Here is a 12,551-nt window from a genome sequence, read left to right as displayed (position 1 = left end):
CCCCTTTTCTGCCTGCTCTTCCTCAGGTAGTTTTCCCCCTTATTGGCTATATACCCGGTTTCCTCGTCTTCCCTGGCCACTGCTATTTCCTTATCCGGAGGTCTATGTGGGTCCTGATTCTGATCTGTTGGGGTGCCTCCCAATGTTAATAGGACCGTTCCAGCTTTGCCAAGGGTACCCACAGGCTTGCCGCTAACCAGTCACTCGATCATCACCATCTGGGGGCTTGGGAAAAGTAGATCAGACATCACACTGAGACTGCTTCCTAACAAAAGCGGGGGAGACAGCATCAGTTGCTCATTCACTTGCACACTCCTCTCCACCGGAAGTCTGGCATGATGATTTTTTTTTTTTTTAAAGTGCATTTTTCCCCCCAAAAAAGTGCGCTTGTAAGACCGCAGCGCAAATACGGGGTGAAAATAAGTATTTCAATGGCTGCAATTTTATTCTTGAGGGCAGTGATGGCAAACCTTGGCACCCCAGATGTTTTGGAACTACATTTCCCATGATGCTCAACTACAGAGTGCGTGAGCATCATGGGAAATATAGTTCCAAAACATCTGGGGTGCCAAGGTTCGCCATCACTGCTCTAGGGTATTAGAACCCCCAAACATTTATATATATATATATATATATTTTTTTTCTAACACCAAAAACCTGTTTTAAACATGTAAACGCCTAAATTCCAAAATGAGGCTGGTCCTTAAAGCAGTTTTCTTCTTTTTCTTCTCCTTTTTCTTCTTCTCCTTCTCCTTCTCCTTCTCCTTCTCCTTCTCCTTCTCCTTCTCCTTCTCCTTCTCCTTCTCCTTCTCCTTCTCCTTCTCCTTCTCCTTCTCCTTCTCCTTCTCCTTCTCCTTCTCCTTCTCCTTCTCCTTCTCCTTCTCCTTCTCCTTCTCCTTCTCCTTCTCCTTCTCCTTCTCCTTCTCCTTCTCCTTCTCCTTCTCCTTCTCCTCCACTCACAGGTAAGCCTATAAGGCTTTAAAAATAAAAAATTAAAAATCTCCTAAACCTATATGTTTTAGGAGATATTCCCCTGTCAATGAGCTGCTGGTTGCAGCGGAGCATGCACACAGGGGTTTCTGGGCTGGAAGCCCGGCAGAAGCCAGACAGAAATCTTCCGCGGGAGTGATGATATCGTCACTTTCAGCGCCGGAAGCCGCAAAATCTGCAACATGCCGAGGGAACATGGGGCCTTGTTCTAAGGTAAGTATTTCATAATGAGCTAGTATGCGGCGCATACTAGCTCGTTATGCCTTTTCCCTTGCAGGTATGAAAAATTTCAACGGGTTTACTACCACTTTAAAGAGGAAGTACTCTCCCACTCTGATGCTTTCATTTAGTCCATTATAATAGGTCATTATCAGACTACAGCCACTGTAATCCAGCCCAAATCGCATATTACTGTTTAACCACTTCAGCCCCGGACCAATTGTCAGCCTAAGGATCAGAGGTCTTTTTACAATTTCACACTGCACTGCTTTAACTGGTAATTGCGCAGTCATGCAATGTTGTACCCAAACGAAATTTGCGTCCTTTTCTTCCCACAAATGGAGCTTTCTTTTGATGGTATTTGATTGATTGCCTCAGCGATTTTTTTTTTTTTTTTTTTTTTTTTTTTTTTTGTCATACATTTTAGGGCAAAATTTATTCAGCCACATGTCTTTAGTAAAAAAAAAAATTTCAATATGCGGATATTTATTGGTTTGCGCAAAAGTTATAGCGTCTACTAACTAGAGTACATTTTCTGGAATTTACAGCTTTTAATTTATGACTGCCTATCATTGAGGTGCTAAAATGGCAGGGCAGTACAAGCCCCCCCTCCCCCCAAGTGACCCCATTTTGGAAAGTAGACACCCCAAGGAAATTGCTGAGGGGCTTGTTGAGCCCATTGAATTTTATTTTATTTTTTTGTCCCAATGAATGATTGCATAATGACACAAAAAAAGTTTACAAAAAGTTGTCACTAAAGGATATATTGCTCACACATGCCATAGTTATGTGGAATTGCACCCCAAAATATATTCTGCAGCTTCTCCTCAGTATGGGGATACCACATATGTGGGACTTTTTGGGAGTCTGGCCGCGTACGCCCCCCCAAATGACCCCATTTTGGAAAGTAGACACCCCAAGCTATTTACTGAGAGGCATGTTGAGTCCATGAAATATTTTTTATTTATTTTTTTATTTGTATTTTTTTTTTTTTTTTGCCACAAGTTGCAGGAATATTACAATTTTTTTTTTTTTTTTTTAATGCACAAAGTTGTCACTAAATGATATATTGCTCACACATGCTATGGGCATAAGTGAAATTACACCCCAAAATAAATTCTGCTGCTTCTCCCGAGTACGGGGGTACCACATTTGGGGGACTTTTTGGGAGCCTAGCCACGTACGGGACCCCGAAAACCAAGCACTGCCTTCCGGATTTAAATATAAAACGCTACCAAAAAAAACTTTTAGCGATGGCAGGGATCAGGCCTGACTCTGCGAACGCTGCAGTTATGTGTTTAGTAAGTGACAGTGATCGATCAATACTGCACTTGGGTGGGCTGGGTGTAAGGGCAAAACGCAGGTGCTAGCGGGTATCTGGGCTGATCCCGCTAACAATGCGTTTTTTGGAACCCTAAACTGCTGGGGACGCTAGTATAGATCTGATCAGTCAGATATTGATCTGTTCAGATTCTATACCACTACGGGGAGGTTTATGCTTTGCACGTGGGTGCTAGCGGTACTGGCACTAACCTAGCGCTGCCTGGGGCAACGCAGACCCTGACCCTAAAACCTAATTATCACCCGCCGGGTGATCAGGGGGTTAAACCTTTATTGGGTAATAAATGGTGGGTGCCCTGATGCTATAAAAAGCAAACTAACCAGAGTCACCCGTAACACTTATACGGTGATCAGTGGTGAAAGGGTTAACTAGGGGCAATCAGGGGGGCCTGACGGGACCTCCTTTTTTAAATGAGATCTGGGGTCAAAAAAGACCTCCAATCTCATTTACATTAAAATTAAATAAAAACAAAAGCTGCTTTTAAGAGCTGTGGGCAGAAGTGACTTTGATGTCGCACCCTCTGCAATCATATGGAGCCAGGTGGGGGCCATCTTCCCCTTCACTCATTTCCCATACCACAGAGGGGAGAGGATGGCTCCGGTAAGCCAAGGAGGGGTGGCTGCTGAAGAAGAGGCTACCGGGATTATGCCTGCCATAATGATATTCCTCTTCAAATTGCCAATGTGTGACGACTGGTGATCTCTAAGTGGTTAGAAGCATTTCATCAAAGCTGGAGCAATTCTTGCGTAAATCTGAGAGAATTGGGAATTGTAAAAATTAGCATGTAATGCTGTACTATAGTGACTACATCTAGTGGGAGTCTGCCTTGTGGCTTCCTGTAGCACAGGGGTTGACAAATCTGCTTGGAATCTAGGAGCCAGCTAAAGTTAGGAGCCAGGTCCATGACGGCGATCTGGACCTGTCCCTGTCCTGACATGGAGATGAGCGAGGGGAAGATAGCCCCCAGCCCCCCACATATGAGATCACCTCCCATTGGACACACCGCTCGAGTGCTAAATGGCCGCTGTGATTGGCCATTTAGCATGATCTGTGATTGGCTGTATCCAAGGGACACGGCCAACACAGAAATTCCCCGATGCGCGCCCATGGCGGCGTGTAGAGGGGAAGTTAACAGGAGGATGTCCAGGGACGCCCTCCTGGCAATTGGTGTCCGCGCTGTAGACATCTTTTGTCTATAGCGCGGGCACGAAGTGGTTAACAAAATGTGACTTTTATTTCCGCCATATTCCCGCTTATTTACTGCCATATCCCTGCTAAGGGTTCGATCAGGTCCACCTGAAAAACTGACAGGTGAACCTGATCAGGCAGCCCTTGTGAAAGGGGCCAAGCAGGTAGGATTACAAATAATAAATTTTTTACTTTAAAAAAATAAAAATACAAGAGATATATATATATATATATATATATATATATATATATATATATATATATATATATATATATATATATATATATATATATATATATATATATATATATATATATATATAAAATATTATTCAACCAGCCACCACACATCGTTGGGCAAAAGGCGCCAGGCAGGGCTTTGAAGCTCCATTAGGATTAGCATTATTGGAAGGGGTTGTAATTTCAACATCCACCACAAGATGGCGCCAGACTACGGAAAGACTTTAGAAAGCCGCGGCCTCAATTACTGGCCAGCGCGGCCCGATGCAATCGCACGGCGGAGTTCGGGGTCCACACGGAGGCCGGATACCCCAGCTGTGTTGCCCAGGCGCCAGTATGCGAATTCTAGTCGCAAATGCGACCTGGCGCCCGGGGTTTGTCGAGCCCTGCTGTAGCAGTATATTTGGTAAGTGTGACCTAACATAAAAAAACTAAAACGAAAACTAATTTCTTGTAGTGGGGCTGCCTCTGCAACTCATTTAGTCTGCCTTGACATCAAAGGACCTTGGACTTAAACCGAGGCTCCAGAGAATGGTCTAGCAACACAGGAGCCTTTGGAAGCAAAGGGTCAGGCAAACAAAGCTGTTGGAGCCTTTCTCCTGCCAAGATATAAACAAGCTAACCCCAACAGAAGGTTAGGTTTTAACCGTAACCACCTCCCACCCACCGTATTGTCAATTGGCGGGCAGCAGCTGCCTCAATCTGGGATGATATGTCGTCTACTCTCACCCAGCTTGATTATCAGTGCTGCATATTGGTACCACCTCATCGGTACCCTTCAGTGCAGCCCATCTGTGAAGGAGAAAAATTACTCCAGTCCACCTTTATCAGTCAATAATTTTAGATATTATCCCACAGAAGGGGGGGGGGGGCTTTGATATCCACAGAATATAGAGTGATTAATTATAATTAATCTCAAGGATAAAATTCAATATTTTGTTGGAATAACATTAAAAATAACCCCATGGAAACTGTGGGACAGTTTACAAAATATCACAAATGCATAAAAATGAGCATAAGCATATCACTTAAAGTGGGTTTTATACCCTTATTTCTTTTACCTACAGGTAAGCCTTATAGGCTTACCTGTAGTTAAAAAAAAATAAGGGTATACCTGTAGGTTAAAAAAAAAAAAAAAAATCTAAACCTGTATGGTTTAGGAGATATTCAAGCAGCATGCAGCTGCTGACGGCAGCTATGATACGAGGACCTTGTTCTACAGTATTTCATACTAGCTCATTATGCCTTTTTGTTTTTCTTACATGTGTGGTTATACAACCACTTTAATGGGCTTGTAAACACTCGCAGTGGCTATTTTTATTAAAAAAATGCATGCCCCCCCACCTGTGCAGATAGTTTTTTGCATTGTGGCCCCCAATCATTCCCCTGGCGGCTCTCGTGGCTGCACCTCTCATCGGTAAACCCCCTGGGAGAAGGGCTCCTAAGTCCAGCATTTGCGTCTATAGACACAGAATGCTGTACTTGGCCCTGGCACCTGTGCCATTTGACAGCAGCGGCAGCCAATTGCTGCGCTGCGATCAATCAATCAAGAGCCGAAAACCCTGGGCAGAGAGGAAGAGTGCTTCTCCGCCGAGGGAACAAAGGGCTCAAGTGAGTAAAACTGGAGGGCCGGCCACTGTCAGGTTTTTTTTTTTTTTTTTTTTTTTTTTTTTTTTTTTTCATCTTAATGGGTAGGATGCATTAAGGTGAAAAGGGGTTTACAACCACTTTTTTAAGCACTGAGTGTTAATGGACAATGGAATGAAGCCTGATGGTCCCAAGTGCATGGGTCCAGAGCAGTGATGTTTCAACTGTCTTCCTCAGGAGGATAACAACCAGTGTATGTTAAGCGATCTCTAGGGTACATACATGGGTAAGTTTATCAGAGAAAAGAGTCTGATATCACGTTTAGAATGCACGTGTTGAAAATGGGGAACTAAAAAAATACCCTTGCATAACATTCAAAACCACCTTGTACTATGCTGGAGACCCACAGGGGCAAAAGGCATCAATGCCTTTTGAATATTCCACATGCACAAAGGATATATAGAAAGATCCTGGTCCAGTTTCCATGGAGTTATTTTTAATGCTCCAATAAATTTGATTTTTTTTTTTTTGTAGCTTTAGATACATTGTAAATATTCAGTGGATAGCACAAAGTTCCAATGGCGGGTGCAGATAAGTGGAGCTTCCCCTTTTGGGTGGCACTAATTTCTCTTTGTCAATAACTAGTTTTTAATCCCTTATGCTGCTAGCATGCCTTCATGAATAGGAAGATATAGTCAATCCTACTTTGTTTTGTTTTCTGACCTAGGTCAAAATGTCGTCGTCCCAGGAGTTTTCATGAGCACTTTTTTTTTTTCATTGGGAAGAGGGGCTTTCTTGGCTAAGCACACCATCCTGCTTTGTTGCCTGAGCTAAAGGCAGGTGATTTCCAGGAAGTAAATGCTACATGCTTATTTCCCCATCCATGCATTTGGGGTGGATGGGGAAATTGTTCCTGCTGGCGACACTGGTCATTCAGAGAACCTGACGTTTTGTCATGCAGAAGTTGTCTGATGGCTTGACATCTGTACAACCAGGGTGCCCATACGTATATTACATTTTGTCCTGTCTTTGCTGCACTGACCAGATTTTGATCCATGTATGGCTGGCTTTTTCTCCCTAATATTCATTCTCCCTCATGGCATCCTGTGAACTTCAGCACTGTCAGCCTTTTCTAAATTAATTGTGGCATACAATCAAGGATGGAAATGTATGCAGTTTAATTAAAGAAAGTGAGATGCCGCTTTTGTGGCAAAGTGACTGCTCTGGGATTAAACAAAATGGTGGCCTCCAGCAAGAAAATAAACACTAAATTTGGTAGCATAAATATTCATGTGGAATGTGTTCTTTTCTTTAACCACTTTCTGACCAGCTCCTGCAGTCTTACTGCGGCAGAATAGCACGTTTTGGGCAAAACGTTATGTAACTTGGCTTTGCCCTGTGGCCACTAGGGGCCAATGTGAATGCCCGGTGGTCACAATCACTGCCGGGCTCCTGTGATCGCTGCTGACACACGGAAATCTGTGTGTAAAGTTTCTGGTTCTCTGAGGGGAGAAGAGACAGATCGTCTGTTCATACAGAGTATGAACAGCGATCTGTCATCTCCCCTGCACAGTTCCCTCCCGCCCTTCAGTTAGAACACAGACTAGGGAACGCATTAACCCCTTGATTGCCCTCTGGTGTTAACCCCTTCACTGCCAGTGACATTTTTACAGTAATCAATGCAATTTTTATAGCATTGATCACTGTATTGATGCCAGTGGTCCCAAAAATATGTCAAAATTGTCTGTCTGCCATAATGTCGCAGTCTCGCTAAAAATCACAGATCTCTGCCATTACTAGTAAAAAAATAAAAATTAATAAAAATGCCATAAAACTATCCCCTTTTTTGCGCAAACCAATCAATATAATATTTATAATTATTTATTATTATTATTTTTTTCTCTTTATAGCCCAAAAAGCTTGATTTTTGTTAAGCGACGCAGTGCCGAATTGAAAAAAAGTGCTCTGGTCAGGAAGGGGGTAAAATCTTCTGGGGCTGAACAGTTAAAGAAAATTAATTTTCAAATGGTTATGGGTAAAGTTCCACTTTAAAAATGAACAATGATAGAAATTTCAGTTTGTGGTGCTCCGTTTAAATTAAATTCAGCTTTACCTAGCTGTTATTGTGATGTCGGTCACTCACTAGTCAATCGTGGATAAACTTATGTCCCCCTTTCTACAAAACCTACAATTTTCTCTGAAATGGTTTAAAAAATGACACCTTCTGAGACAATCGCTGCAAGCATTTTCCTGAGACTTCTGGTAGGAAAACCACCCCCAGCTGTCTCTGGTTTGATGGGTGCTTTCTGCAGACTGCATGTTTCAGCTCAATCAGATCTGTCCACCTTGGGCGTTCTTATCTGTGTATTTTGGGTCATTATCCTGTTTTGGAAACCCATGAATTTTAACTAAGATTTTGCTTTTCTAACACTGCAGTACCTCCTCCTACTCACACCCCCCCCCCCCCCCCCCCCCCCCCTATTCCAGAATTCTTTTTATTTTTTCTGATCCTAGAGCTGATTTTACTTGCCAAAAACTTAAAATTCTTGTCTGCCCAAAAGATTCTCCCAAAAGCATTGAGCAATGTCCTATGTGCATTTTAGTGTGACTGATATAATGGGTCTTTGAGTTCACTATCATGCATAGGGACCCTGTGTTGGGACCAGAAACTGATGTTTTGCTTTTTTTTTTTTTTTTTTTTTTTTTATATAGTTCAGCTTGTATTGCTTTTTGGACATTGTCATTTGCAATACCCTGTTCAATTTGGGGTATACTTTTGCAGCCATGTCCTAGAAGGTTGATTATACTCCTGTGGAACGTAAATTTTTTTATATTTGCTGATGTCACAAACCAAACCAAGGTTTGTTTGGAGCTTTTCCATTTTGACATGTAGACTATAATTTCCTTTCTGATCTTGGACAACTCTCTCCTTTGCTTTCTCTGCCCCATGTTCAGTGTTGTGCACCACGCAGCAGTGACTAATTTTCTCTAATTGAAATAGGCCAGTTGACTGTTTTACAAGAATGGGACGTGTGATCCTAATTATAGAAAGAGTTCAATATAGTACTGTTAACCTATTTTTATAATTTTTACGGCTGCTAAAAATCTGTCCAGGTCATTTTAGAAAACCTTCTGTAGTAAAGGCAACTTCTTTCTTCATCCATCTTCATGATAGTGTTTGCTCGGGAAGGGGCTGGTGGTCAAATGTGTCTAATAGCACTAATAACTTCTAGTTGTAGCATTCTTTCTGTCATATTGATTGCACAATGGTTGTCTGGGCAGGAAAGGAGTAACTGCCGTCTAAATCAGCAAGGTTTAACAAGTATTTTAATCTCTAGTAGAAAACAAATAACACTGTTCTGTTCTATCTTTTTACAGGCAAAAGAAATTTTGACAAAAGAATCAAACGTCCAAGAAGTAAGATGCCCGGTCACAGTGTGTGGAGATGTCCATGGACAATTTCACGACCTTATGGAATTGTTCAGAATTGGAGGCAAATCACCAGACACAAATTATTTATTCATGGGGGATTATGTTGATAGAGGTTATTACTCAGTGGAAACTGTAACACTACTGGTTGCACTGAAGGTAAGAGTAACTAGTTGAAATATTTGGGAAGCGAGGAGGGTGGTAGTGTCCTAGTTTTAAAGCAAAGGCCCTTATCTCAACATTTTGGCTGGCATGCATTTGCCCCTGCTGTTATCTGGGTCCAGGGCGTTCTTGCTTCTGCCATTGGGTGCCCACTGTTGTAACTACCCCAGCACCCAGCTACATTCTCCATAACAAATATATTGATCAAGACTGCACTGTAGCCAGAGTAGATATATTTTCTTGCATATGGTGTTTGGCAGAGACCGAAGCCTCCTACATATGGGCAGTAAAAATACTTTTAGAGGGTTTTTATTTTTTTGCCTCTTAACGCAGCTCTATTTGAACCAAGTTGTCCTTTCATATTGTGGTGTTTAGATCCGGATTTAAGAGTGGTGTTCAGGGGTGTAAAAATTGCCCCAAATCTACATATGGCAAGAAGCATGCTAAAATTATGCATACAAATTTGAAGGGCTAGAATTTTGGCCACTAGAATGAGCTTGCACACTAAAGGTGAACTTGCCCTTTTTTAGCATGCCTGTGTGCGTACAGCCTGATGCCTTGTACACACTATAGTTTTTTTAGTTTTCTGCTGGATTGAACAGGAAAAAAAACCCCCAGATTGCTATATTAACACAAGTGAGAACCCTTGTTGTGCTATTGTGTCCTGACAGGGAGAAGTCCCCCACCCACCCAGGACACAGCTATTGGCTGAGAGCACTGATTGGATGCTAGTATGCTCGTTTGACAGTAGTTGGGTCAGGAGAGCAGCTTCTGTTGGACGGGCAGCTTTACACACGTTTTCTACTATACCAGCTGATTTCAGCCTGTGTGCCTGGAATTTGTCTCCTATCAAAACTTCCTGCTAGCAAAACTTTGTTTAGCCAAAGTAATTCTGCTTTGATTACATGAGTATATAGAGTGCATTTTCTAAAGGGTAGCAAATTGTAATTCAGTCAGCTGAAGTCAAGCAAATATGCTATGGGTTTTGATTGGTTGAAATGGTTTACTGCTTTTAAGAATTGTTAGTATTAAATATTGTGATATGTCTCAAAAATTGGTTTCATGGCTGCTGCACAAACATTACATATCCCTTTTTTTTTTTTTTTTTTTTTTTTTTTTAAATGGTTGTTGGAACAGCCTTGGCACAAACATATGGGGCAATTCAGATTTGTTCAAGAATGCATAGCAGCTTGTCGGCTGAGCACATTCTTATATTGCAATAAACACAACCCAGTAGAATTGCATTACATTTTCTCAGGGTGGTTATAAATGGCTTGCATGGCTGAAACTATAGTCCTCTTGAGTTGTCAGACGTAGAAACTGTTTTGATGTTTCATAGCAGGCAGTTTGTATTGCCTTCATTGCAGCAGTGTTTGTGTTCAGATGAAAGCAGGACTCTGATAACAGTAGCTTTAAGTAAATGTTACATCACATTTTGCCTGTAGCATTTTGAAATATTTTGTTCTTCCCATTCCAGGTTCGCTACCGTGAACGTATTACAATTCTAAGGGGGAATCATGAAAGTAGGCAAATTACACAAGTATATGGTTTCTATGATGAATGTTTAAGGAAATATGGAAATGCAAATGTATGGAAATACTTTACAGACCTGTTCGATTACCTTCCGTTAACTGCCTTAGTGGATGGTCAGGTATGGATTTAAATTGAGCACAATAATACCATGTCCTTTTTGAGCCAAAATAACCTGTATAGTTAGCTACTTGACTGACTTATTAACTTTTTTTATTTTTTTTATTTTTTTTTTTACCACTTGACAACCTGCGATGTTGGCGATGCATTGCCAGACTTCAAGTAGTTATACCGGGTGAAGCCTGCAGCTGCTAAAATGCTTATAAATGTTACACTTGCAGCAAGGCAGAAAATCCAAGCATGAAAAATATATTCTGGGGGCGATGTCATTCGTCTGACCAGTTGTTTGGCTTTACAAGGATTCTCCAATCCGACGTGTTTACACAACTGTCTACTTGGGAGTGGAGGATACTCCATAACACCAGCCTGACCTTTCTTTCTTTTTTTTTTTTTTTTTTCTTTTTTTAAGAGAAGGTGACACAGAAGTGTAATAAAAGCAAAGTGTCACGATGAACAGCATGGTGCTTATATGTACAACTGATTAAAAAATATGTGCCCATGAAAGAAAACACGCATGTTGCAAATAGATGATGATTATGTCAAACCTAAATATTTTATGTAAGACATTAGTTTCAGGTATAAAAATGCTTCAGTGCTCTGCTGCCATCTATATACACCTATACATATGAATAAATTACTTTTCTCTGCTTATTCAAAAATTACCAACCTAGTATAATGTACACAGTGTGTGTGTGTGTGTGTGTGTGTGTGTGTGTGTGTGTGTGTATATATGTATATATGTGTATGTAGGGAATTGATAAATTTAAAATGTACATTGAGTGATTTAAAAATGTTATCAATATCTAATGATCCAAAGATGAGTTGGGCAAGAGGATGATATATACAAAAATACCCATACGTTCGATCAAAAGTGTTTGTTATATTCCATTCTGATAAAAAAAAAAAAAAAAAAAAATCAGGTCTACCTAGGAATATTACTTCTCATTAAATTAATATTTGAAAATATTCTAAAAAATGTTCCAACAATATTAATGAATATAAATTATCCAAAAATATCCGCGGAGGATAAATATCAATAGACATGTACGAGAGATGCACAGAGGAGAAAGATGTTGATAAAACGATATCCCCTTTGGTAACTAAACATTTTAACTATCGTTTTATTTTTTTTATTTTTTTAAAGTTATCTTTATTGACATTTCAAGATGTGAACAAAACACTACAGAGCCTATTGGGCATACCCAGGCTCAGTCACTACAACTTGCCAACTAAGAGAAACAAAAACAAAAAAAACAAAAGGGCAAGGCATTACATAGAACATGCATACCTACCTAAACCACTGTACGCTCAACCACCTGTGTAGAATATTCATATCAACCTGCCGATTCTACATATCCCCTACAAAGCTTACTGTAAATACTTAGGAGATAAAGTGTACATTATAATTACATAGTTGCATTCACGCTCCCCCCCCCCCCCCTCCCCATAACTATTGACTGAGCAACCCAGGGGTGTTTATGAGGCCATAGATGCCAATAAACAATTGGGGTACTTAGTGGAACGATACTAATCGTCCATCGAGTCAGCATTAGTGGACAGTGAGTCTGTCCAGATATCCCATACTTTGTGGAATTTTTTGGCACAACCGCTGGACAGGTAGGTAGCCTTGTATAGTGGTAGAGCTGCATTCACTAACCTCTTCCAAAAATTTAAGGAGGGCGCAGATGATGCCTTCCATCTGAGTACTATCGACTTGCGGGCATAGTAAAGTAATAATCCTAGC

General features: G+C 41.0%; 1 protein-coding gene across 1 annotated transcript in view; it reads left to right on the top strand.

The window, feature by feature from the left end:
• The window catches only part of PPP2CA (protein phosphatase 2 catalytic subunit alpha), a gene marked incomplete in the record, with an annotated part of 170,984 nt that overhangs the window by 46,948 nt on the left and 111,485 nt on the right, over window positions 1-12,551 (top strand). Inside the window, 2 exon segments of the mRNA XM_077473915.1 lie at window positions 8,945-9,154; window positions 10,635-10,808. Of these exon segments, the coding sequence (XP_077330041.1) occupies window positions 8,945-9,154; window positions 10,635-10,808 (384 nt within the window).

Source organism: Lithobates pipiens, unplaced genomic scaffold (genome assembly GCF_037356315.1).
Source record: "Lithobates pipiens isolate NorthernLeopardFrog02 unplaced genomic scaffold, aLitPip1_a1.2 Scaffold_8, whole genome shotgun sequence".
In the NCBI taxonomy this organism is placed as follows: domain Eukaryota; kingdom Metazoa; phylum Chordata; class Amphibia; order Anura; family Ranidae; genus Lithobates; species Lithobates pipiens.
The sequence above is the reverse complement of the archived record's forward strand: the minus strand, read 5'-3'. Positions and strand labels throughout refer to the sequence as shown.